General features: G+C 43.9%; 1 protein-coding gene across 1 annotated transcript; it reads left to right on the forward strand.

Moving 5' to 3' along the window:
* The first annotated feature begins 3,617 nt into the window (after positions 1 to 3,617).
* On the forward strand, positions 3,618 to 15,084 carry LOC121147503 (caspase-6-like). The gene is made up of 6 exons (XM_040967383.1): positions 3,618 to 3,646; positions 4,494 to 4,640; positions 5,040 to 5,116; positions 10,480 to 10,655; positions 11,820 to 12,000; positions 14,843 to 15,084. Exons 1-6 carry the CDS (start codon positions 3,618 to 3,620, stop codon positions 15,082 to 15,084), a joined length of 852 nt encoding a protein of 283 aa, XP_040823317.1.
* Positions 15,085 to 27,783: the final 12,699 nt, after the last annotated feature.

The raw sequence follows: 27,783 nt of genomic DNA on the forward strand, positions 1-27,783 counted from the left end.
CATCTAGAGCGATACCTGCACTGGCAGTGGTCATAACCCGGTACCTCTCCCCTAAGGCAGGCTGTGGTGTGTGATCCACAGCCTTTGCCTCCTCACTGCCCATTTTCCCTTAAGGCACAACCAGCTGCTGCTTCACAGTGCTATCTTTCCCATAGTTGGTGCAAGGTGTCTTCCCTCCTGCCAAGTGCGTTCCTGCATTATGGATGGGTCACCGAGACTGCGTTGTGATGCCTGCTGCAGGCCCGTGCCAGGCACCAGCAGAAGCTCTCCTGCATTCTTAGTGTCAGTGCTGCTGTGAACTGTGGAGTCACCAGCTGCAGAGCTGATCAGCTTCTGTGCAATGAGGCATTTGCAGTCGTCTTCTAAGAAATTCCCTGTGCATGTCATCATTGTGCACTGAACGGATCTGTCTGCTTACACACTCACATCACACTGGGTGAAAATTCACATGAAGGATTAGAGGGAATGCACTGAGAGTTCAGCAGGATCAGAACTAAAGCTTCTGGACTGTTTCTATATCCATAGTGTTATAAAGAACAAGACTGATTTTTTGTTTGTTTGTTTGTTTGTTTTTATCACTTTTTAAACTAACTTACTGAAACCGCTGAAGTTGTTCACTTTCAAACTGAAATGAAATTTTAGAAGTATAGGTTTTGTTTATGTAAAAGGCTAGAGCGAGGAATCTTCCATCCACTTGTTATTCCCCAAGTGACTGCAAAACTCCAGGCAGGTGCACGTAAAGCCAGGAATCAGGAACTTCACTCAGGTTTCCCAATGGGATGCCAGGGGCCTGAGGATTTGGACAATTTTTGGCTGCTTTCTCAGGCATATTAGAGAATTGCATAAAAGTGGAACAGCTGATCCTCACAGAATGCTGCTGTTGCAAAGAGAAGCCTAACCCATTCCATGTACATACAATCTCTCCTACTCCCTCTCCTCCCATGACCTGAACTGCCTAACTGGCTACATAACACTATCTCATTACCTCTAACTCTGTAGATGATTAAGCATGGAATGATACTTGAGACCACCTGGACTGGCATCTTAAATGATGTCAACTGAGAAGAATTGGGAAGTTCCTTTGAGAATAAAAAGAGCTTTATAGACCCAATCAAGGATGCATGTCCAGGGGTGGGTGTTTGGCAAAGCAATGAGTTAATGTCTCTGTGACACCTAGGTCAGAGTGAGCACCTGCTTTAAGTCCTCACTGGACTGTTCCTGATCCAGCTTCATGCAGGTGAAACCTTGGAACAGCAGATGACGACTTGGGAACTTGAACCATTGTCAGCCTCATGGGAGATCCTGTGGGATTCCTGCGTGGGGCACACACTTTGGTGTGTCTTGGGCCCAGGAATGAATGAGCTGCAGCCACTTTCTCTTCCAGCTGGGAGACTGGATGCCTTCACAACTGTGCAGGAGGGAGCTCAGAGCAGAACAGGACAGTTGGCCTTTGGACAGGTAGATTTCATTTGCTAGGTGTAAAGCAATTTTCTTAGTTCGCTGTTCAGTTGGCTACAAGATAAGGAGGTGAAGCTATCACAAACAGACAGGTCCTGGGCTGCTCTTCACATGAAAGGAGTGACAGTCCTGTGTTTTCTCCACCAAGCAGGTGTGTGGGGCAGAGTGCCAGGACAAGCATCAGGTTGTAAGGATCCTGCTCAGCAGCCTCACAGCTGCCCAGAGGGGAGAGGAGGGAAGGCCATTCAGTACACATGCCACTCCATCACCACTCCTTCCTCCCAGAATCTGAGGCTGGCTATCTAGGCTAGGCTTCAGGAATCTGTGTTTTCACATCCACACAGGGAATTCTGATGCGGAGCGTGAGAAAAACCTACTAGGGAATGCTTCAGTGGTGGCTGAGCTGGCTCTGATTGCCAGGGTAGATTCTGGGAGTGTGTGGGAAAGGATTGCTAAAAGGGACCTGAGCCAGAGTTCCACCTTACTTGCTCTTCATTGTAAGGGGTGTGTCTTGAGGAGACACTACGCTGGGAAGTAGGACACATCCCTGTTGGTTGGGGGTACAAGGTAGGGATCTGCATGTCAGTTGTTCTTCCCTGAGAGACCCCAGCTAAGGGGCACATCTTTCTGTACTGCTCATGTTCCTCTTTATCCATCACTTTCTCCCCACTAAGAGGTGGATTTCATGAGGTAACAGGGGATTCATGGTGGGTAGGTCTCCTTACCGTGGAAGATGCTGCACTTACCACACTGCGTGTTACAGAAGTTGCTGGCCACACATGATTATCTAAATTGATTGAAAATAAGTTGGTACTGGCACCGTGGCATAGCACACTAATCTCCACGTGCAAACACCTGCACCCATTTGGGCACCGTTTCACATCTTGGCTGCCCCTCTTCTGATCCAGTTCCCTGTTTATAGCCTAGGAAAGCAGTAGAGAATGGCCCAAGGACTTGGGAACCTGTATTGCATGGGATTCCTGAAGTAAATTCTTGGATCCTGACTTTCTACCTGTCCAATTCCAGATATTCTATCCATTTGGAAGGTGAACCAGTAAATGAGATCTCTCTCTCTCTCTCTCTCTCTCTCTCTCTCTCTCTCTCTCTCTCTCTCTTTGTTTCTCTCTTTCTCTCTCTCTCTTAGAAACGATGTGAATCATTTGAGTTCCTCAGTTGTAGCAGCTGCCTTTCCTGAGCTCATGAGCTCCCATCCATGTGATACTGCACCTAAAAGGAGTCTGTCAGCATGGAACGTTCTGTCCCATCACTGTTTTATAGAGCAAAAGAAGTGATACAGTGTGCCTTGGAGGGTGGGGATCTGATCCAGTGAGAAAAAAGGGGCAGGCATTTTGGCACAGTGAATCAAGCCATCGCTGGGGTCACTCTGGCCCCATAACAGAGTGCTTGGATTGGAATCCTGCCTCTGCTTCCTGACAGTGGCCAGGGAGGCAGCAGAGAGAGAGACTCAGTCATGTGGGCTGTCACTGCACCCATTGAATTCTTGGACAGATATATTGGTTCAAGCTCGCCCAATCTTGGCTGCTGTGGGCAGTTGTGGAGAGAAGCAGAAAATAGAGAATGGCCTCTCTCCTGAGTGTCTGTGTGTGTGTGTGTGTGTACCTCTCAGACAAACATTAACAAGCAAAAAGAGTAGAGGGTTCTTTTCCTGGTTATCAAAGCAAGTGTATCCCTCACGGGATCTAGCTGCTGAGCTGTGGACAGCCCTGCCTTGCCTTTATCTTCCTGGGCAGATCAGAGGGTGATGCAGGGCTGACCAAGGTTGAGTAATCTGTGCATGGGTCGGTTCCTCCCTCTTTCAGAATATATTTGCAGAAATGGTTTCTGCCTGATAAAGTGCTGTGCTGTTACACTCACACTCCCTCACCGTTGAGTGGCTATTCTTACTTTGTGGTGAATGAAATACTGTAATATTTTCTCTCTTTCTAAGAGTATTTTTTTCTTGAAGGTTAAGAGTAGAGATTGAGAATGCCTTGAGCTGTTAGTATACAGTTTGTGTGTTCCTGAGCAATTTCCTATCATTTCTGGGGTCACCACGTTTAGAAGTCAGAAGTTGGGAGGGAACTCATGCTATATTGAGCCACATGAAGTCAAAAAGTTAACAAAAGTCAACTTTGTTTTTCATAGATGGGAGACAGAACATGAGGGAAACAGATGCCTTCTTTTTAAGGTAAGATGTGCATTTTAAAAAAGATTTATTTCTTGTACTTGAAAGAGAATACACAAAGGGGGAAAGATAGAGATCTTTAATTTGCTGGTTCATACCACAAATGCTGCAACAGCCAGGGCAGGGCTAGTCCAAGGCTGGGAGCCAGGAGCTTTTCCCGGGTTTCCCATGTGGGTGTAGGGGCCCAAGGACTTGGGACCACCTTGATGCTTTCTCAGGAAACTGCAGAAGTTGGATCAGGAGTGCAACAGCAAAATACAAACAGGTATATAAATGGAATGTTAGTGCCATGGGCAGATCAGTGAACAATGCCCTGGTGCTTGCCCCTAAAATGTGCTTTGTTTATTTTTTTTTCTGAGAATAAAGATCTATTCCATCGAATTCAGAGCCAGAATAGAGTCTGGAGCTAGACAGTAGAACTCAGTAGGAAAAGTTTCAGCATCTGGGGGAGTTGGTTGATAGATAGGCAGGTTAGTGGCTGTCCCTGGTTATCAAAGGGCCTGGAGTGATGTTTAAGATACTTAGTCATTGGTCTGGCTTGAGTGAGGACCTAGAGTTTGGATCCTGAGCTAGTCTGTTGTCCTTGACTGTAGGAAAATGGGAACCGGAGGAAAAGATGCAGCTATTGGGGGTGGGCAGCTGTGCGATGCTCAAGGAGCACTGATGCTATTCACGAGCTGGTGTAGACACTCAGGATTTTGCCCACTAGCGTGGGCTTCCCCCCAATGCACACAGGCAGACCACCCACATAACAGAGAATGAGGATGCAGAGCTGCCTCTGTCCCCATGTTGCCCTTGGGCTGGCAGGAGCTCATTCCTGGGTATAACTGATGACACTTGTCATGAACAGGTACAGGTTTGATCCAGAAGAGGAGTACAAAATGGACCACAGGAGGAGAGGGATCGCCTTGATCTTCAATCAGAAGACATTCTCCTGGAAGTTAAAGCTTCCAGACAGATTGGGCACCGAATTTGACCGGGACAAGCTCATTCGCAGGTGACCAGGTTTATCTGCATGTCCAGACAGGTCACTTGAGGGACAGAACAAAAGGACCTGTCGTACCTTGTGGGCACTGATGGTGGTCCCAGGGCCTTAGTTGGATACCCTTAAGAACTCACCTGTGTTCTTTACTTTCTTCTGGTACATGTTAGAAGGTGTGATATTGTCACTAACTCATCTGCACATAGACAGAAATATCCTGAATGAAGCAACTATCAATATAATTAAATCTTTTCCTCCTGAGGGAGGACATGGATTGTCATATTTCACTTCTTATTCCTTGAAAAAAAGGAAAACTTTATTTGTCATGACAATACTGATAGATTCCTCCAAGGTAAGAGTATTCAACAACACTTGGAATTTCAATAGCTAATGTTCAATTTACTCTGTCACCAGGTTTAATGAGCTAGGCTTCGAAGTGAAGTGCTTTAACAACCTTAAAGCAGAAGAAATACAAGACGAAATTGATGAGGGTAGGTAGTTGTGCTGTCAATTATTTTCTTTCTCTGCTGTGGCTAGACACATTATCCTGTTCTGCGAAAATAGATACAATCAAGTATTAGGGGGAAAAGGTTGTCTTTTAAAATGATTTATTAATTTCAGAGACAAAGTTAGGAAATCACACACACACACACACACACACACACACACACACACACACACACACAGATTTTATTCCCACCCCTGCCCTCCCCGGATGGCCGCAACAGCCCAGGCTGAGCCAGACCAAGGTCACAATCCCAGAGCTTCATCCGTGTCTCCCACTTGAGGGCAGTAGCTCAAGGTCCCAGACTATCTTTCACTGCCTTCCCAGGTGCATTGCAAAGAACTAGATGGAAGGTGAAGCAGACAGGACTCTAACCCACTGCCCATTTGGGATGCTGACATTATAGGCAATGACCTAATGAACTTTACACAACCCCAGGATCCCAAAATGTGTTAATACCGCATAGGTTATAGGTTTTGGCAGAATATTATCAGATTTAGAAACCCTTGCAATGAATTAGAACTTTGAAGTTTAGAGGAAGTATACCATGTGTTGCCATCTGCTACTCAAGAAATGAATGGGAAGATTTCTGCATTTGGCATTAAAGTCTGAGTTGCAAATCCTGCCTTCACTGGGTGGTATACGCCCATTGCTCAGTTGCTTCCTGCCCCATTTTGATCACTGGCTTTAAACAATGTCACTGTATCTACATTATGACTTCTGTAATCTCACTCTGCTATGAGTAGCTGTGCCAGTTGTTCATATGACTTGATCATTGCTACACCCCATGGCTTTTTTTTACATTTAAAAAGGATTTGATTTTTAATTCTATTTACATAATTGAGAGGGATGCATGTTCATGTGGGCCTCTGATTAGTGTGGGGAGGGTCAAGGTATGGAAGAAAGTGGGTGTGATAAGTCTTTCAGTTCTTTTTTTCCTCCTGAGTCCACAGGGGAGAAAGGGAGTGGGTTGCTCCTTGCTGTCAAACTACATCAACACCCAGGGATAGAAGACAGTTATTTAATGATGCCTTAGAGACCTCTATGTGGGTATTGCTTGAGTGGTCTTGATAGTTCTGAGATGTTATCAGTTTCATTGAGAAAATCTTTCGAAGGTCTGTTGGCTGACCCAGTCTGCCTTAGTGCATCCACAGACCCAAGCTGTAAAGTTTGGCCAAGAAATTTATCCATCCTGTTGTGCTTTCCATCCTCTCACAAGGTACTCTGCATGCTCTGCTGACCTAGACGGGCTGGCTGTCCTGTCCCTTGTGTGCGGCAGATGGCTGTCTTCTCCATGTATTCTCATATGGTACATGTAGAAGAGATGATACAGTGATAGGGACAGAACTAGAGCTACAGAGACAGAGACGGTAGAGATAGACATGAGCTAGAAATGATAGGATGGTGAGATAGAGATAAAGCTAAGAGGTATCTGAGGCAGGTTAGCTCATCTCTTCAGAAAAACTAACCTTACTCAGTGGGCTCTGTCACATAACTTAATTACCTCCTAGAGACCCCCCCCCCTCAACTTCAAGTATCAATGCACTGGGGATTTGATCTTCAATGTACAAGTATGAATTTTGGTGGTGACATGCTTAGTCCACATCAGATATGCATCCCTTGGAGTGTTGGGTTGCTTTCTGGTCCTCCTTTAGCTTGATAATGCAGTGGAGTGGAGAGAATTGTTGGTCTCTGGCAGAAGGTCCGGATCTTAGTTGCAACCCTCACCAAATTCATGTTCTTGGGAAAATCACTGAAGCTACAAAGCTTAGCTTCCTTAGCCACCAAATGGGGTGATGTTATTTATCTTGCCTGATCACAGTGCGGTTGAGATAATGTGAAGTGCACCATGCCTGCACAATCTAGCAAAAAATAGATACTTAGTAATAGTTCTTCTTATAAATATTAATATTACCAAGTTGAAGTTGGCTTGCAAATAAAAACCTGCTTCATTTGGAGGCAGTCTTTGAATTTAAAATAGTCTAAAAAACAAGCATTCCATAGTCAGTACAAATATTAATTAGCAGTCTAATAAGAAGCAGGTCACAATACATGTGAATGTGCTAAAATGTCTTCCAGTTTCAAGACAGTAGTACCTTGTTAATTTGTCATCAAGGGGTCCTTGGAGCCAGAGAGATGACAAAAATTCATGAGGAAGAAATTCTCACTGACTAAATCATGCTTCTACTGTTGGTAAAAATGGGCTATTTTTGTTTGCTTTGCTATGTTTTTTTTTAATTATACTTATTTTTATTATTACCATCTTCTGATACAGTTCCATAGGCCCTGGGATTTCCCTTATCCCCTCCGCATGGGTTTTCTTTTCTTTTTTTTTTTTTATTTTGTGAGTTGAATTTTTTTTTTTTATTTAATTTTGACAATCCTTACAAATTTAATTGGGGTAAAAAAGGTTCAAGGCCTAAAGGGGGATATAGAGGAAGAAGCCCCACCCAGTCTCCCGCCCACCCCAAGTCCCGGGTGTGGGGCACGCTCCGAGATACTCGATCAAGTGGTTCCAATAGTTCACCATTCATGGGTCGCTGCCAGTCTCGCCACCCCAAGCATGATGTGGTCATTGAAGAGTCCATTGATTGACACAGTCCCTTCTAGAGTCTCCATTTGCCCAGACTCTGCTGCCAACAGATGGCTGAGGTTGTTGCTTGACTTGTCCTGTCTTTCCCTGGTTAGGACTCCGAGTCCGGTGTCTCGAATGGGGAGATCCTCGAAGAAATTTTGAGGTATTCCCAGTCCAGATTCCTGCTGTTCTAGTAGCATAGGGCCCGGCACAGTCCACCGCCCCGATCAGCTGGCGGCTGCAATTGCTGGGCCGGTTCTGTCTCCGTGCGTGTCCTCTTGCAGTCCCGCCTGGTTCCACCCTGGACGCACTTGTCCCTCGCACGTACCAGTAGGAGTTGCAGCCCAGTTAGGGCGGCCCACAGTAGCCTCAACCAGGCCCGCCTCCTACCCTGGCTTGCCAATATATATGGCATACTAGCCCAGTCTGTCCCAAGTACCCTTCTGTTCATATTCTTGCCAACAGGTGTTGCAACCTACTTCCATCCAACCATCTCATCCAACCAGCCCTAACGGATGTTGTTGGGTGTCTGTCTAGCCACCCCAGCCCCTGTCCTAGTTCCCATGCCCTCCCGTGGAAGGTGAAGACCCACGAGGGAGGAGCCCACTATTTCCCTCCCAGGTTGCTCCCATTCCAGTTGTGCCCTCTCCAGTTGGCCCTGTGGTTCAACTCAACGTGTCTAACCCTTTGTACCAGCTTCCGCCAGCTGGTGCTACAACTAAGCCCCAACAACCCTCACCAACTCTGATTGTAGCTTGCACCAGTGGGAATAGTCAGCCCAGCCTGGTTTTCACCCAATCTGGTCCACATGAGGTGCATAGGCGCTGTGTCCCTGCCTGGTCTGGTCTACCCCCCACCCAGCTCACGCTCCTCAGTGTAGGTTGCTGTTCAGCTAGGGAACCTCCCCTTCCTGTCAGCTCTGCCGCCTCCTTTCCTGGTTCTCACGTGTGTTGGTTGGGTGCTGCGGTTGCATCCGGCTCAGGCTACCTCACCTTGGCATTCCAGCTTGTGTGTTGCTTTTGTCACGACCGGACCTGGTTCGACCCACACTCTGTTCTGGCGATCAGATTTACCAGTGGATGACATGAACAGATTCAGCCTGGTCTGCCCCTGACCCATGCCAAATGCATGCCAGTGGGACACTTTCTATGACCTCTTGGCTGTTGCCTTGCATGTTCCTTGCGCTGACCTGCAGGATCTGTGTCCTGCCAGAGGAGTTGTCTGAGCTCCTCCATCAGAACCCCTCCATGTGCCAGGTTTCGCGCATATCAGTGGGTCCATGTGCCAGTTCGCCTCTTATCCTAGCAGGAACAGTGGTCTTTCCTAACTGGCCATCATCCCTTTCTGGTTCTTGCTGTAGAGTGTTTCAGCCCAGCCACGGTCATCCATGCCCCCATATGGCTCGTATATGGCTAAGTTGAGGTTGGGACCTAGCCTAGTCCGTCCCACATCCACCCTGGTACTCCAAAGCACCAGAAGGTGTTACTGTCTGGCCCGGCCCGGTACTTCTTTTCCCAATCCACATTTGTGCCAAGGGAGAGGACAGCTGTATCCAGACCCTGCCGCAGCCCCATCCACCTGTCATGACCCCTGCCTTAGACACTGTGGCTCAACTCTGTGCTTAATGTGGACCAGTTGGAGCCAAAACCAAGCTGGGCATGTCGTATGTTGCACCCTGTGTTCCAGTCATGCTAGTGGACTAAGGTTTGCTTAGTCTGAACATTCAGCTCTCAGTCTCGCACTTACATTAAGGTTTCATGTCCCGGTTCCTGGGAATCACCAGAAATTAGTGTCTCATCTACCCTAACGCTGGTCTTACTTTTGGGTGTCCCAAAGCACCTATTTCATATCATCAAAACCCCAGAGCTCACCGCTGGGCGGCCAGCAGGCAGAGCCTGGCAACACTAGGTGCACTGGCCGCCCAAGGCCGGGGTCCCTGCCCCCGCCTTGCAGCGGAGCCTGTGGCCGAGGCCCCGGCGGGGTTCCGTCCGGCAGAGGCGCCCCCACCGAGTGCCACTTCGATGGAGGTTGAAACCCGCCCCTGTCCTGAGACTCGACCCGCCCAGCCTGTCCTGCCGCCAGCTTTTGGCTGGCGGGGACAGGGGAGAGCCAGGATTTTGCCCCCAGCCCCCCGCCAGCCCCCACGGGTACTCACCCGCGAGGGGGCTTAGGTGCTCCTGGGCCAGGAGAAGGCTCCGCATGGGTTTTCAGATCACCTGCCAGTGACTGACTGTGGCAATCTTTGTGTAGCTCAGAGAATGTATTTAACACACGGCCCAGTATAATTTTGACCAGCTGCACATTAGGTTTCCTGCATGGATCTTGAGGTTTGGAGGATTTGGACCTCTTTAGGAAGATCTTGGTGCTGCCTCCTGCTGTGTCACCATGGTCCTCAGGTGGGACATGCTGCGGCTGTAGCTCTGGATCTTCCCCAGCTATTCTAAGGTCTCTGTTCACTCAGAGAAACTTTTAATCCTGGGTTGTAAAGGAACAATTCCCTACCTCTTCTCACAGCGGTATGTTCTAGATCCTTATTCTGTACTTCACAACAGCTATTGAAATTTGGCCAAAGTCTCTTACTCTGAACTTTGCAAAATCAACCATGAAATGGTAATGAAAGTTGTGTCTCATTACAGATGTACTGACTAAGGCACAGCAACTCTGCCCCCTCTCGCAATCACCTACATGTCTCTGTTCTGTATTAGTAAATGTCCTGTTTCTCTGTGGATGACAGACACCTTCATCTCTGTGTGCACTCTTGGGCATTTTTGCAGCATCCACCTGCAGCCATGCAGATGCTGATTGCTTCGTGTGTGTCTTCCTGAGCCATGGCGAAGGCAATAGCATTTATGCCTATGATGCCAAAATTGAAATCCAGATGTTAACTGAGAAGTTCGAAGGAAGCAAGTGTCCAACCCTGATTGGAAAACCCAAGATATTTATCATTCAGGTAAGACTATATATATATATATATATATACACATATACATATACATATATATATACATACATATATGTATGTATATATACATATATATGTACATACATATATATACATACATATATATACACATATATACATATACACATATATACATATACATATACATACATATACATATACATATACATACATATACATATATATACATATATACATACATATATACATACATATATGTGTATATATATACATATATGCATACATATATATATGTAATGGAATGAAAGAAAATAAAAGTGAGCCACCAGAATTCAAACCTGTGCTCTTATATGGGATGCATACAATACGAATGTCTTGATACCCACTCTGCAAAGCAACACAACATTTCATGGTAATTGAGAAGGTTCTGTATGAATTTTGGCCAGAGTTGCATTTTGGGTTGTTAGTAACATATGCAAACCCTCTCAGTATTTTTATTATCATTCAATAGTATTTGGATTCACATTTGAGGTGGCTCTCACAATAACAGGTGCTCCTGCTTGGCCAAGGCCAGGGCCAGGGCCAGGACCCCTGTGAGAGATGCCTGCTCACTGTGCAAGATATCTACTCCGACTGGCCTCTGAGAGCTGGGAGAGGAGGCGCTCCAGTCCTTGCAGAGCTCAGTTTCATGTTCCCGCTGGCACCAGGCTTGCCTGCTGACCCGCCATTGCCCTCTGCTTATCCGTGTCCCCACCTCTCTTAAGATGCCAGTCATACTGGGTTAGGGCCCCAGGGCACCTACTTAACCCTCGTTACCCCTTGAAAGACCTTGCACCCAAATACAAATTTGAGCTAGCAAGTTGGCGCTAAAGGGCAGACATGGGAAAGGAGAGCACAGTTCAGCCTGCTGCACGTGCCCTTGGCCTCCCAGTGGAGGACAACAAACCAGGAGTGAGGTGTGCACCTCACTGAGATGGAAACAAAAAGCACCATGAATAACTGTCATCTCACCCAGGCCGTGATGTTTCCTTCTCCTCGTGGCATGTAGCCCCAACACTGGCCCCAAGCCTGAATATTTTTGAACCATGGATACTATGGTTTCTGTTATTCCCTGCAGCAAGATGTGCAGTTTTATATTCTCTGGGAATAACAGCAGGGACAAAAGGTGGTTCTTTCCTTCTTGTCTTGTAGGCTGCTCGGGGAGACAAGTACTATGATTCTGTCACTCCACTGGATGCCCTGGGCCATGAGACGAGCAGGATGGATATTCCTGTCATCCCACCACACAGGGTGTATCATGATATGGGCAGACAGGAGAGTAATGTGATGCCTGCTGGAGCGGACTTCCTCATGTGCTACTCTGTGGCTGAAGGTGTGTTGGTGTTAAACATGGACATAGAATGGCTCTCAGTAACTTCCTGCAAACTTGCCTTAACAGTGTTGCTTTTCTCTGTGTGTGTCTGATCTTGTAAATAACCATTCTACTCGGAATGAAATGACATGTTATTAGGGTTTTGGATCTGCACCTTTATGATGGCTGGTGATACTGAACATTTCTTTATATATTTGTTTATTTCTTTATATCTTTGTTTCTTCTGTGAAATGTTTATTCATGTCCATAGCCCATTTATTTTTTTTAAATATTAGTGGGTTTCTTGCCTTTTTATTTATTTGAAAGAGCTACACAGAGGGAAAGAGAGAGAACAGGAGTGATCTTTCATCTGCTGGTTCACTCTCCAGGTGCTTCTCCAAGCCCATTAACAAGGTGTTGGATCAGAAGTAAAGCAGAAGGACTTGAACAGGCACTCACATGGGATGTTGGAGTTATAGGCCTTACCCACTAGGCCACAATGCATCCCCTGTGATTTTCTCTTAAGTGGAATTTTTTGTTGTTGAATATTTTGAGTTGTTTTTATATTCTGCTTATTAGTCCTTGTCAGATGAATGCTTTACACATTATATTTTTCCTGTGCTATTGATTGTTTCCAAGCACCAACTACCTCTTCTCAGGAGTATGTTTTTGATGATTTGCTGAATCATTGGCTGCATGTGCATGAATTCATTCTGGGCTATATCTTCCTTTGGTGTATGTGTCTGTTTGCATGTTTAGTAACATGCTGCTTTAGCTGCCGTCACTTGATAATATGTTTTGAAGGCAGATGTTAGGACGTTTTCCATTTTGTTCTATTATTCATAACTATCAGGATATCTGGGTTCTCCTCCTTCTCACTATGAATATTTTTTAAAGATTTATTTATTTTTATTGGAAACTCAGATGTATAGAAAAGAAGATCCAGCTGCTGATTCACTCCCCAAATGGCCACAGTGGCCGGAACTGAGCAAATCTGAAGCCATGAGCCAGGAGTTTATTCCAGGTCTCTCACACGGGTGCAGGATTCCAAGGCTTTGGGCCAAACTCAACTGTTTTCCCAGGCCACAAGCAAGGAGCTAGAAGGGAAGTGGGACCACTGGGAAACAACCCAGTGCCCATATGGGATCCTGGCATGTTCAAGGCAAGGACTTCAGCCACAAGGGCTACCTTGCTTGGTCCTTCAGTGTAAATTTTAAGTATGGGGCCTGGTGCGGTGGCCTAGCAGCTAAAGTCCTTGTCTTGAATGCCAGCATCCCATATAGGTGCGGTTCCAATTCTGGCAGCTCTAATTCCCATCCAGCTCCCTACTTGTGGCCTGGGAAAGCAGTCGAAAACCATACAAAGCCTTCAGATACAGTCACCCATGTAGGAGACTTCAAGAAAGCTCCTGGCTCCTGGCTTCTGATTGGCGCAGCACCAGCTGTTGCAGTCACTTGGGGAGTGAATCATCGGAATAAAGAACTTTCTTTCTGTCTCTCCTCTCTGTATATCTGCCTTTCCAATAAAAATCCATAAATCTTTTTTAAAAATTAGGTATGGTTTTCCAGTTCTGTGAAGATTGTCATTGGTATTTGATAAAGATGATGTTGAATATGGAAATTGCTTCTAATAATATGAGCCTTCACTAACAGGGACTAGTATTGGCAAAGAAAAATGCTGCCTGGGCTACCTGTATCCAATATGAAATCCATATCACAGTGTCTGTGACCAATTTGGCTTTTTCCCCAGTTTCAGCCATTTAGATGGGACACTTGAATAGAATCTTGCACTCTTGGATATAGCTCTCTCTTCCTGCCTCTCTGTCCCTCAAGTAAATTGAATCTCTAATGTATATATATATATGTTTAGGGTGGGCATTTGGCACACTGGGTTAAGCTGCTACTTGGGATGTACATATCCCATATTGCTATGCTTGTCTGATTTACAACTCATTGGCTTGTGTTCCCAGCTTTCTGCTAATGTAGTTGTTAAGGCAAATGAAGGCAGAAGTGGTTGGAGTCCTGACATCCACTGGGAGACCTGTCTCTGGATTTGGCCTGGTCCATCCTGAGTGTTGGTGGGCCTGATGTGAGTGAGCCAGTAGACAGAAGCACATACTGAAATTATCACCTTTCAAATAAAAGAAAATCCGTATTTTAAAATATTGGTTCTTCCAGCCCAAGAACTTTGTGTTTGTGTGTTCTGTCATTTCTTTTGTTGGTGCTCATAATTTTCATTGTAGAGATCTTTTACATCCTAGGGTAAAATCATCTTTTTAATAGTTCTTGTGCGTGCAGTCATCCTTAGTATCTTAGCTATTTGTTATTGGCAAAAGCTGCTAAAATTTGTGTGTTGAGCTTTGTATCCTTATAACTTAACTGAATAGCTGTGTTGGGTCTTTTGGCAGGTCTTTGCTTTTTCCTCTATATCGAATCATCTGTAAAGAGATCATTTGACTTCACCTTTCCTATTTGTGTGCCATTTGTATTTTTTGACTAATTGTTCTGGCTAAAACTTTTGAATATGTTCCTTGTATGAACCTCTGTTCCTTTTGATGTTTCCATGGGGAGATGGTTGCCAGAGTCTCTGATTCAACCACCCACCATATCCCTCAACCTCTCCACGCACACTCCTTCAATTCTCATCTCTCAAGATGACTGGCAACCATCCTGGGAATTTCTTAGTGACAATGATATCAAACTACAGAAGTAATATGATCTGAAAGTTGTGGGTGCATCTCAGTCTTTCTCAAGGGCTGTTGAGAACTTCTGGGATTGAATTATAAATGTTTTTGCCAACCATTTGCAACGAAGAGCCAGAAAACATTGTGACCTTTTTATTTTCTTCCCTACTTCTTTTTTAGGATATTGTTCTTTCCGGGAAATTGCGTATGGCTCATGGTACATTCAGGATTTGTGTGAAATGTTGGGAAAATACGGATCCTCCTTGGAGTTCACAGAACTCCTCACGCTGGTGAACAGGAAAGTCTCGCAGCGCCGGGTGGACTTCTGCTTAGACCGAAATGCCATCGGGAAGAAGCAGATCCCCTGCTTTTCTTCAATGCTAACAAAGAAGCTGCGTTTCTATCCCAAAGCTAGCAACTAGGGACTGTTTTATCTCATGATTTGTGTCCAAAGTGCTTCCCTTTCTATCACCAGCAATTTGAGATTTTAATGTTTAGTATTTAATAGAAACTTCATTTGTGTTTAACAAGCCCATGGTGCATATGGATTTAAGGGTTTCATATATACGGAAACAAAACCTTTCAGAACATTCCCAGGAAAGTCTACCAGCATTTGAATACTTAATCTACTTAGTAAATTTTAGCATTACCCAGTTTTGCCCTAATGCTTGATAATCATATTTTATTAAAAAATTTTTGTAAATCACATTCTCATTTGTATAATTCATAAAATTGTTTTACTTGGCCCTATTGCTGTTTAATAGCTGGTACGATTATCACATCTTGTTGATGACTGTCACTTAAAATAATCAATAACTGTGACATTCTAAAGATAAAATATAAAACAACTCTCAACAAGTATAGGCTACACACCTGCAGAACATTATACCAGCATTTTCATCTTCTCTGTTGAGTTACTAGAAGGTATGGAATATGTCACCCAGAAATATTGTCAAGCTTCCCTCAACTGAACATACAGAAAGTATACTGAGCCAAAAACAAAATGATCACATAACATCTAGGGGCAAAACTAATCTGAATCACTGTTGATTTTGCAGAGAAGACCCTTCAAGCAAGAAGAGAATGAAGTGATCTTTTTCAGATCCTGAAACAGAAAAACTGTCAACTCAGAATAATATAGCCAGAAAAGCTTTTATTTGTGTTTATAATGAAATAAAATATTTCCACCATAAAGAGAAGTTACAAGAATATGCCACCACTAAGCTGACCCTAGAAACACTACTTAAAATGTGCTGAAGTTAGAAAGAAAGGAATTTAATCATAATCAGCCATGGTAAAGAGGAAGATCTTCACATTAAACTGCACAGAAGATGTTAAACAGAGACCCCAACAGACATGTGCACACACATACACACCAACATGACAAGACTAATTTACAACCTATCAAAATTAACTGATCACAAGTGACCAAAACCCATCAATCAAAAGACATAAATTAACAGAAAGGATCAAAAAGCAGGACCCATCTTTTGTCTGCATGGGACACATCTAATCAACAAAGATACATGGAAGCTGAGAGTTAAAGGTTGGAAGAGAACATTTCATGCCAATGGAAAAGGAAAAAGAGCTGATGTAGCTGTTCTAATATTAGATGATACAGACTTCACTGTGAAAAAATTTTTAAAAAACAAAGAGAGACACTACATAACGATAAATGGAACCATCCACCAAGAAGAAATAACAATAATACATGTATACAAGAGCATCAAATACAAGAGCACTTCGCCACATAAAACAATTATTGATGGACCTAAGGGGAAAGAAAGATGCCAGTACAACAATAGTGGGGAAAATGCAGCACCCTACTAATGGCAATAGATAGACCAATCAGACAGAATCTCAGCAAAGAAGCAACACATCTCATACAGACAATAGAAAAAGTGGACTTCAGAAATAACTACAGAACCTTGTATCCCACAGACACAGAATATGCATTTATTTCAGCTGTACATGGAATCTTCTCCAGGATCAACCTTACGATAGGTCACAAAACAAGCCTCACTAAGTGTAAAAAAAAAGAAATTGAAATAATACCATACATCTCAAGCCACCATGGAAGGAAGCTAGAGATCAGTAAATCAAAATAATTCAGGAAACTTATAAACTCTTGGAAGCTGAACAACATGCTATTGAAACAACAATTACTAGAGAATAAATTAAAGAAGAAAATTTTAAATTCCTTAAAACCAATTAAAATTCAAACGGAACATCCTAAACCTGTGGGACACTGCCAAGGCAATATTAAGAGGTAAATTTATCTCAGTTGGTGCCTACATTACAAAATAAGAAAGACACCAAATAAATGAGCTACTTATACAGCTTAAAGAGAAAAAAACCAGCAAAATAATCCCAATGACAAATGAAAAATTGAAATTATCAAAATTAAGAAATAAACCAAATAGAGACCAAAACCAAAAGAACAATATGCAAAACTAATGAACAAAGAGTTGGTTCTTTAAGAAAATAAAAGAATAGACACCCCACTGACCCAATAGATATTTTTTTAAAAAGGAAGAAGACAAGAATTAATAGCGTCAAAGATGAGAAAGGGAACATAACAGACATCACAGCCATACACAGAGTAATCAGAAATTACTATATTCAACTGTCTGTGAACAAAAGAAAACTTGAAAGAAATGGATAGATTCCTAGACTCACACCCTCTACCATCACTAAGGCATGAGACAATGGAAACTCCAAATAAGCCTATTACTGAAGTCTGTGCCCATACAGCTTCATTGCTGAATTCTGCAAAACATTCCAAATAGAACTGACCCCAATTCTTCTAAAATATTTAAAAGAAGAAAGGGAGTCAATCCTCCCAAAAACTATCTATGAGGTCAAAAACACCTTAATATCAAAACCAGACAGAGACACAACAGAGAAAGAAACCGATAGACCAATATCCTTGATGAATGAACACCGATGCTAAAATCTTAAACAAAATAGTAGCTAACAGAATCCAATAATACATCAGACAGATCATTCTGCAATTGATGCAGATGCAATTGATCCCTAGAATGCAGGTGGTTTGACTTACACAAATCTATAAATATGGTACACCACATCATAGATGCAGAGAACACATTTGATAAAATCCAACACCACTTCATGCTACAAGCTGTAAGCAAGATAGACATAGAAGGAACATTCCATAACATAAAACCATTTATGAAAAACCCAATGCCAGCATCATACTGGATGAAGAAAGATTGAAAACCTTCCCACTGAGATCTGGAACCAGACAAGGATGTCCAGTGTCACCACTGCTATTTCACATAGTACTGGAAGTACTTGTAAATGTTATAGGACAAGAAAAAGAAATCAAAGGAATTCAAATTGGATATGATGAAGTTAAGCTATCTCTGTTTGCAGATGGCATGATTCTATTCATAGGAAAACCAAGCGGCTCAATAAAGAGACTGCTAGATCTTACATGAGAGTTTGGTAAAATGGCAGGGTACAAAATAAATGAACAAAAATCAACAGCCATAATGTATGCAAACAATGCCAAGGTGGAAAAAGAACTAACCAGCATGGTATCTTTCAAAATAACAGAGGAGAAAATGAAATACCTGGGAATAAACCTAACTAAAGATATGGGAGTTGCTCTTGTGTTTGGTGTGTAAACATTTATTATTGTTATTTCTTCTTGGTGGATGGCTTTCTTTACCATTATGTAGTGTCCATCTTTATCTCTTTTCATTGATGTCTATATCGTCTGAAATTAAACAGCTACACCAGTTCTTTTTTCTTTTCCATTGGCATGAAATGTTCTTTTCCATTCTTTTTTTTTTTTAAAGATTTATTTTTATTATTTTTTCATTGGAAAGGCGGATATACAGAGAGAAGAGACAGAGAGGAAGATCTTCCATCCGATGATTCACTCCCCAAGTGAGCGCAACGGGCCGATACTATGCCGATCCGAAGCCAGGAGCCTCTTCTGGGTCTCCCACGCAGGTGCAGGGTCCCAAAGCTTTGGGCTGTCCTCAACTGCTTTCCCAGGCCACAGGCAGGGAGCTGGAAGGGAAGCGGGGCTGCCGGGATTAGAACCGGCGCCCATATGGGATCCCGGGCGTGCAAGGCGAGGACCTTTAACCACTTGCGCCACCGCGCCGGGCCCTCTTTTCCATTCTTTAACTTTCAGTTTATTTGCATCTTTTTTAGTTAGGTGTGTCTTCTGTAGGCACAGATGATTGGGTCATGTTTTTTGATTCATTCTGTTAATTTATGTCTTTTGATTGATGAGTTTAGGCTATTTGTGTTTAGAGTTAATACTGAGAGATTGCAATTTTATTCTGTCATGCGTATGTCTGTGTGTGTTAGTGTCTCTGTTTAATTTTATTTCTTTATATGAACTTTAATGAGTCCATATAAACAAAATATTGCTCTTTACCACCTTTGGGGCTGGGGACAGCCCTGGTGTGGATTTTTGTGGATCATCTTGACTAAGACCTGGTACCTGCTGGTATGTGTAAAGACTGGTCCAGTGGTGGGTATGCTGGGCAAGGCTGCAGTAAGTGTTGGTGCATGTAAGAGTTGGGGTTTGGATGGAACAGACCTGGTAGTGGCATCTACCAGTACATTTGTTGGCTGATGCAGGTGACAATTGAACTGACCCTGTACTAACTGGTACGCACAAGAGTCAAGTCTGAGGTCATCCTAGGCGAGATTCCTTGGGGTACTCCCCAAATAGACCACTGGATTCAAACCACAACCACTGGAAAAACCACAAGACATGTGGTCCAACCTCAGCGTGATATATCCAGAATAGGTCTCCTCAGTTGTTGATGCATATGCAGGAAACAGCATGCCCAGATGCACAAGGTGGATAAGACAGTCAGCTCATCCAGACCAGTAAAGGATGCTGAGTCCCTCGTCAGACGATGGAAAGCAGAACAGGCTGGACCACTCACCTGGCCATACTTTGCAGCATCTTCCTGGGTCTGTGGATGCACCAATGTGTTCTTTGTCAACCAATAAACCTTAGAAAAATTTTCTCATCCCTTGAGCCATGATACCAACAACAACTTCTCAGAACTATCAAATCCACTCCTGTAACACCCTCAGGACAATCATCCTCATACCAGGGTCTTTAATACATTGCCAAATAATATTTCTCAATCTCCAGACACTAATGTAGTTTGACAGCAATTAGCAACCCTTTCCCCCTCCTCTCCTGTGAACACAGGAGAATAAAAAAGGCTGAAACACGTGTCCCACCCACCTTCCTCCATAACTGACAGGTCCTACCCTACTTAGAGGCCCACTTGGGCATGTATCCCTCTCAATTATGTAAATAATATTAAAAATAAAATTTAGAGAAGAAACAAATGAGAAATAAATATTTCCAATATGAGCAGAAGCAGGAGATTCATCACCACCAGAATGGCCTAGCAAAAGATGCATAAGAGAGCCTGGCATATTAAAGTAAAGGAAAGATAATTTCATGAAAGACATATGGAAGTATAAAATCCACTGGAAGAGCAGACATAGAAAATGAATATGAAAGAATTAATACAGTACATAATTTGTTAAACACAAGGCCTGTGTTGCCATCTTTGGTCCATGTGGAACAGGGAGCTGCCAGGAGTCTGGATACTGGCAGATGAGAGGGGAAATGTACAGGGTATCCAAGAGATGGAAACAGGGATAGGCATTTGTCCTGGCAATTGAGACTCTCGTGTTTGAGTTACTACACCATTCCTGTTCTGGCTTTCTGCTAATGGGCACCCTGGGGGGCAGCAAGGGTTACCTCAAGTGCTTGAGACACTACAACCTATGTGAAAGAACAGGTTTGAGATCCTGACAACTTACTTTGGCCTTACCAAGCCCTGAGTGTTTGGGGTATTTGTGGGAGTAAGCCAGAAGATAGTAAATCACTTGGTTGTGTCTCAAAATAAATATTTTTTCTTAAGTTGGAAACAGGAGTGCTTGGCGCAGTAGCCTAGCAGCTAAGGTCCTCACCTTGCACATGCAGGGATCCCATATGAGTACCGGTCCTTTTTCTGGGTGCTCTACTTCCCATCCAGCTCCTTGCTTGTGGCCTGGACAAAGCAGGCAAGGATGGCCAAAGGTCTTCGGACCCTGCACCCGCATGGGACCCTGGAAGAGGCTCTGGACTCCTGGCTTCGGATAGGTGCAGCTTCGTCCGTTGCAGCAGCTTGGGGAGTAAATCAAGGACAGAAGGTCTTCCTATCTGTCTCTACTTCTCTCTTTTGACTTTGACTTCCTCTCTGTATCTCCTCCTCCCTGTATCTGACTGTGCAATAAAAATAAATAAATCTTTTTTTTTTATTTCTTTTTTTTAAAACAACTTCTTTTTTTAAAAAAAAAAAGATTTATTTTTATTTTTTTATTGGAAAGGCGGATATACAGAGAGGAGAGACAGAGAGGAAGATCTTCCGTCTGATGATTCACTCCCCAAGTAAGCCGCAACAGGCCAATGCTATGCCGATCCAAAGCCAGGAGCCTCTTCTGGGTCTCCCATGCGGGTGCAGGGTCCCAAAGCTTTGGGCCGTCCTTGACTGCTTTCCCGGGCCACAGGCAGGGAGCTGGATGGGAAGAGGAGCCGCCGGGATTAGAACCAGCGCCCATATGGGATCCCAGGCGTTCAAGGCAAGGACCTTAACCACTGCGCCACCGCGCTGGGCCCCAAAAATAAATAAATCTTTTAAAAAAATAATTACAAGGGGTTCCCAGAGGGCCCAGCACAATAGCTCAATCCTCACCTTGCATTGCTGGGGTCACATATGGGCACTGGTTTGTGTTCCAGCTGTTTAGTTCCCATCCAAATCCCTGCTTATGGCCTGGGAAAGCAGTAGAGGATGCTCCAAGTCCTTGGGACTCTTTATTCACATAACTAATTTGAAATAACCTCCTGACTTCTGAATTTGGATTAAACCAACTCCAGACATTGTGACCAATTTGGGAGTAAATCAGTGGATGAAAGATGTTTCCTACTGTCTCTCTTTCTGTCTTTTCAATTTTCATTTTTAATGATTCAGTTACTTAGGTTCAAGGATCTCTCAATACAACCCACCTCAACCCACATTTCTCACTACATTAGAATAATAGTATAATTACTCAACAATATTCTCAACTCCACCATTCTGCTATTTAAATGTATCATAACATTGTGGGTATAAGCAATAGTGGAAAATCCAAGCATCTCATTGTGAAGATGTACTTGACAATTTCATTGGGAGCCCACCTTTTACTCAGAAGTAGAGATATATACTGCAGTATATCTTCATGATGTGCTTGTTCACCTATATTTCAATTGATTTTTATTTTGCATGAAGGTGACTTATATCAAAGAGATTGTGTGATATTTACACTTTTGGGATTGGCTTCTTTCACTGAGCATAGTGATGTCTATTGGCAACATATCGTTGGAATGGCAGAATGTCATTCCTTTTATGGATGAATACCATTCCATAGAATAGATATATCATACTTTCTTAATTCATTGCTATTTCAAAGGGCATTTGGGTTGTTTCCATGCCTTCACTATTGTAGGTTGTGCTACTAAATATAGAATGACAGATCACTTTCTCATATGCAGATTTTATTTGCTTGAATATATTCCCAGCAGTGGGATAGCTGGGTCATTCGGTAGACCAATTTTCTGTTGTCTTAGCGCTCTCCATACTGACTACCATAGTGGCTGTACTAGCCTGCATTACTCCCATCAGTGGTGAAGTAGGATACCTTTCTGCCCACATCCACACCATCGCACGTTGTTAGTAGAGTTCTGAATGTGGACCATTCTCGCTAGAGTTAGGTGCAACCTCAGTGTTGCGTTTCTTTGTTTTTCCCTCCATAATCCATTTGGATCTAATTTTTGTATAAAGTGACAGGTAGGAGTTTTGCTTCTTACTTCTGCAGGCTGCTATCCACTTGTCCCAACAGCATTGGTTGAAGAGAAAAAATATTTTTCCTAAATTATTATCAGCTTTTTTGTCAATGATTGTCTTACTGCACATGCCTGGGTCTTTCTGGGGTTTCCATTCCGTTCCATTAATTTTCTCTCTTTCTGTGCCAATTCCAGACTTTTTAGATGTTCACTACCCTGTCTTGACGTCTGGTATTGTAATTCCTCGAGCTTGATTTTTCCTCTTCAGAATAGCACTAATTGTTTTCTCTTGTGTTTCCAGGCGTATTTTCCTATTACCTTTTCTAGTTCTGAAAGGAATGTTATTCAGATTTTGATTGGGATTGCATTGAATCTATATGTTACTTTTGGTAAAATGGACATTTGCTGGTGTTGATTCTGCCAATGCAGCAACATGGTAAATGTCCCCATATTTTGAGGTCTTGTATTTCTTTTTTCAAAGCAATTTTCATCGTAGAAGTCTTACACATCTTTTGTTAGGTTTATCCCAACGTATTTAATATTCTTCTCACTATTTTTAAAAAAAGATTTATTTATTGGAAAGTCAGATATACAGAGAGGAGGAGAGACAGAGAGGAAGATCTTCCGTCAGATCATTCACTCCCCAAGTGAGCACAACGGCCGATGCTATGCTGATCCGAAGCCAGGATCCAGGAACTTCTTCCAGGTCTCCCACACGGGTGCAGGGTCCCAAAGCCTTGGGGCATCCTTGACTGCTTTCCCAGGCCACCAGCAGGGAGCTGGATGGGAAGTGGAGCTGCCAGGATTGGAACCGGCACCCATATGGGATCCCGGACACGATCAAGGCGAGGACTTTAGCCGCCAGGCCACGCTGCCAGGCCCTATTTAATCTGATTTAAGAATGGCTACACACCAGCTTGCTTTTCCTTTCCATTAGCCTGGAATATCCTTTTCCATTCTTTCACTTTCAGTTTCCATCTATCTTTATTGGTGAGATGTGTCTCCTGTAGATAACAGATAAATGGGTTTCACTTTCTGATGAACTCTGCTAATCTATGTCATTTGATTGGTGAGCTTAAACTGTTTACATTCATGGTTAATATTGGCTAGGTAGTGATTTGGTCCTATCATTTTAGCAATGGATTCTCATTGTTTGATTTAGTCTTCTTTGGTTTGGTTCTTTGCTGGAAATGAGTTCTCTCCTGGCTTAGCACATGCTCAGTACATTGTTGCCTATCCTCAAGAGCTTTGTCCCAGTTAAAATTAGCACCCAGTGCTGTACTGCTGAGTCTGGCCTATGACATCCATTCCATTCCCACACCTGACTACCTGGCCTCTGCCACTCTGCTTCTCTTTGTGCCTGGATTAAACAAGACAGCAGAACCAGGGGTTCTATGTGTGGGTTAACCTCCCACTTTCATGGTGAACTCACCCTCCAACTTGGCAGCTGGTGGAGCTCCAAATGCTGATGGCCACTGGGGTATCTATCCACTGCAGCACCACTCTGCTATCTCCTCTGCTTCCTGTGTCCTCAGGCATCCAGGTGTCCCTCTGTCATCTCTTATTTCCCATGAACATATCATCTCTGCTCTACCTCAGCTGATCCTTCTCCATCTCTTTCTTGTCTCTTGTTTCCTCTGTAAATCTGATCTGCGTTTCCAATTAAAAAAATGAATCTCACTAAAGAATGTCTTCTCCAGTCTCTTCTCAGAAGAATTGTGTAATGTGGCAAGACAAACAAGAATACAGACCCATGCATCATTTTTCGTGATGTTTCTGTGAGCAGTGTAGACTGGGTGCAGTCCTAACCAGCTGAGCAGCGTTGGCTTAGTGACTGCATGGCTGCCTGTAGAGAGGACTCATCCGCAGAGGGAGTAGATCCCCACTGTCTCAGTTAACGTGTTTCTCATGTTTATGAGTAGAGGGAGCAACAGGGCAAGTAGCCCTTGATTTAAAAATTGAACAGTCCTGGATGAGAACTAAAACTAGCAAGACAAAGTAGTATTATCTTTTATTTAGTTCTAAAATTAAAATGTACAAGGACAGGAGCTCTGGCTTTGTGTTCTAGCCATCACCTGCAGCACATGCATCACATATAACCTGCTGGCTGAAGTCCTGGCTGCTCCATCTCTGATCCAGTTGTCTGCTGATTTACCTGGGAGGATGATCTAGTTCCTGCACAACCCTCCATCCCTGTAGGAAGTATTTCCTCCTGGAAGTATTTCCTGGCTCCTGGCTTCAGCCTGGCCCAGCCTAGCCATTTCTTCCATTTGGGGAGTGAACCAAGAGATGAAAGACCTCTCTCCCTGCCTACCATTCTAGCACTTCCTTTCAAACAAAATAAATCTTTAAAAAATGAAATAAGATTATACAGGTGCTGACACTTTAGTGGCAGATGGGAGACAACTCATTTAAAAAGAACCTGGCATGGCAGCCTAGTGGCTAAAGTCCTCGCCTTGCAACCACCAGTATCCCATATGGGTGCTGGTTTGTATCCTGGCTGATCCACCTCCTTTACAGTTCCCTGCTTGGGGCCTGGGAAAGTGATCGAGGACAACCCAAACCCTTGGGTCCCTGTACCTACATGGGACACCCAACTCGAGGCTCTTGGATCCTGGCTTCAGGTCGACTCAGCCCTGGCCATTGCAGCCAGTTGGGGAGTGATTTGATGGGTGGAATATCTTTCTCTCTATCTCTCCTCTTCTCTGCAAATCTGAGCTGGATGGGAAGTAGGACACTGGGACTACAATTAACACATACATGGGATTTCAACACATGCAAGTGGAGGATTTTAGCCACCAGGCTACTGAGCCAGGTCATTTAAACATTTTTTGACTTCTCTAGTATCAAAGATTCAGTTGACCAGTTGAATGGAAACAAATTATAACATTAGTAAGGGAGACTAAGACTGGAGTTCTCCAGGTGTGTGTGTGTGTGTTTCTAGACAGCAGATACATTTCTCCCTGTGATTATGAGTTTGGGATGACTGTCACCTGGTCACCCATGAGGGATGTGCTGGACCTTGAACTCAAACATGTGACAGTGAAAGGAGAACAATGCCTGGCAGTTTCCTGTGTGTCATCCCATGCTTTACTTTGCAGCGTGTGAAACAGCAGTGGAGCTCCTGTTTGACAGCGTCATCCACCTGGGCTGTAAGCCCTACCTGGACAGCCAGCGGGCCGCATGCACATGTTGCTACGAAGAGAAATCTGACCTTTAAAGAGGATGCAGACAGCTGGGGACAGATGAGGATGGAAGAATAAACTTGTGCAAAGAGGCAGGTTTTTTGACAAGATTTGTGTTTTGTATGTGAACAGATGGGAACTTTACAATATTTTATAGTTTTATGTTAAAACATTAAGCCAAAAAAAAAGTGGGCTTTAAGAGTGCCCTTGCACCTGTAATCTTGATTGTTATCTGTGTGAGCCAGATTGTCTTGGTCAGTCACAAAACTGAGTATAAACATTATTGTAAACACATTTGCCAACAAAAAGATTAAGGATGAAAGTCGTTGTAAGGTCTGTTCAATACAACCTTATTTGGAAATATAGAAAATCTAGGTTTATCATAAAAATTTCAAATACACACCGATACTTGGAAGTTTATTTTTTCCCCATTGTCATTACACATGATGGAATGTCCTTTCTCTAGCCCACTGTGCACATGGGTAGGTCGCCCACTTCCCAGGACACTGTCTGGGTCTGTTTCTCTTGTGAGATTGGAGCCCCCTGGTGGCAGTCCCCAGGAACAACACAGGGACTCCTAAGTAGTCTTGAAGCAGAAGCAGAGCTGAGCAGGCTCAGCAGCACAGCCTCTGCCATCCCAGGAACTGCTGGCATGACAGGTGTCGTCTGTTGCTGTTGCCTCTGCCTAACTCAGAGAAAAGATGGAGTTTACGTGTGCATTTTAAAATGACACACATGAGAGCGCTTCAGGGCCTGCATCTTTGATGTTTATTGCCACGCACATGCTCCTCATAAAGAATGTAACATTTGGCCAGCTTTGCTATGAAAAAAAAATTGTTTTTGATGCTTATAAAATTTTATTTTATTTATTTCAAACAGAGTCATAGAAAGAGGGTGAGAGCAGGTTGGGCATGTGGAGTTTAACTTCGCTTCATCTTAACCGATGAGCAGAGGAAACAACCCCCCCCCCCACACACACACACACACACAACCAGTCTGCTTTTTAAGCAGCCAGCACCATCTTTATTCCATGAGTCGTCCACATGGCGCGTGCTTTAGGGACTTGGGGTGACAAAATATTGCCTAGGGACATCCATGGATATGGACACCATATGTGTAAGTGTGGAATGAATCCTGAAGGACACCTACCAACAGGGCCATTGTACTGGCTGGTAAGTGAGGGGACTGAGATCTTGTGGTATGGAGTGGAGAGACTGGAAGATTTGTATGGGTCAGACTGATTCATCAGCCCACATGGGAGTCCTGAGATGGGCTTGTTAGCACAAAGCATCACTGACCACCACACGCAATACCACATGAAAGCTATGGTTGGGGGCTTGTCTAGCAGACCTAGATCCAAATACCTGATTGAGTATTGTAACAGGGCACAGGTCACACCAGGCAGGGCCGTGACACTAACCAGCACACAAGAGAACCAGGCCTGGGGTAGATTCTGTGGGGGATAAATGTGCCCAACCTTATGGAAATACAAGTCCTGCTGATTAGCTCAAGTGTTGGGGTGGTGACTGGCTGAACTAGGAGTGAACGTGGAACCTGCCAACACTTATGGATACTGGACCTGAGAATAGGCTGAGCAGGTCCAAGCTGCAGCACCTGCATGTGCACCCTAAAATAGGGTGTATGGCAAGCTGGCCTATTCACCAGTTCATATAAAAGTTGGCTATGCCGGGCAAGGGCCTACCACCTGCTGGAGCATGTAAGATCTAAGTCTGGGAGTGGGCTGAGTAGGGAAACTGGGAACTCCCCTACTGGGTCATAGTTCCCACTGGTGAGCATGTGTTCCAGACCTAGGGATCAGGCAACCTGGGCAAGGTAGTCCCACCCATTGGCAAGTATGTGGGTTGGTTTTGGAAGGGGGCAGATCAGGCAGGACCGAGCAGATAGATCTTAGCCCACTGGCAAATGCAGAAACCAGGCTGGAGTGCAGGTCATCCCAGGCTAGGGTATCACACCTACTGGTTCACAAGAGTCAGGAATGGGAGCAGACTGAGCAGGGTCAGGTTGCAGCACCCGCGAGTAAAAGTAGGGACTTGGGG

The sequence above is a fragment of the Ochotona curzoniae genome, unplaced genomic scaffold (assembly GCF_017591425.1).
Source record: "Ochotona curzoniae isolate NIBS_2020 unplaced genomic scaffold, NIBS_Ocur_1.0 scaffold_4506, whole genome shotgun sequence".
In the NCBI taxonomy this organism is placed as follows: domain Eukaryota; kingdom Metazoa; phylum Chordata; class Mammalia; order Lagomorpha; family Ochotonidae; genus Ochotona; species Ochotona curzoniae.

What these genes read in the sequence shown, in the direction of transcription:
- LOC121147503 (XM_040967383.1), top strand. Translation starts at nt 3,618, where the DNA reads ATGAGGGAAACAGATGCCTTCTTTTTAAG. An exon ending in ACAAGACGAAATTGATGAGG is followed by an intron (nt 5,117 to 10,479) that starts GTAGGTAGTTGT and finishes GCATTTTTGCAG; the next exon opens with CATCCACCTGCAGCCATGCA. An exon ending in GTGCTACTCTGTGGCTGAAG is followed by an intron (nt 12,001 to 14,842) that starts GTGTGTTGGTGT and finishes CTTCTTTTTTAG; the next exon opens with GATATTGTTCTTTCCGGGAA.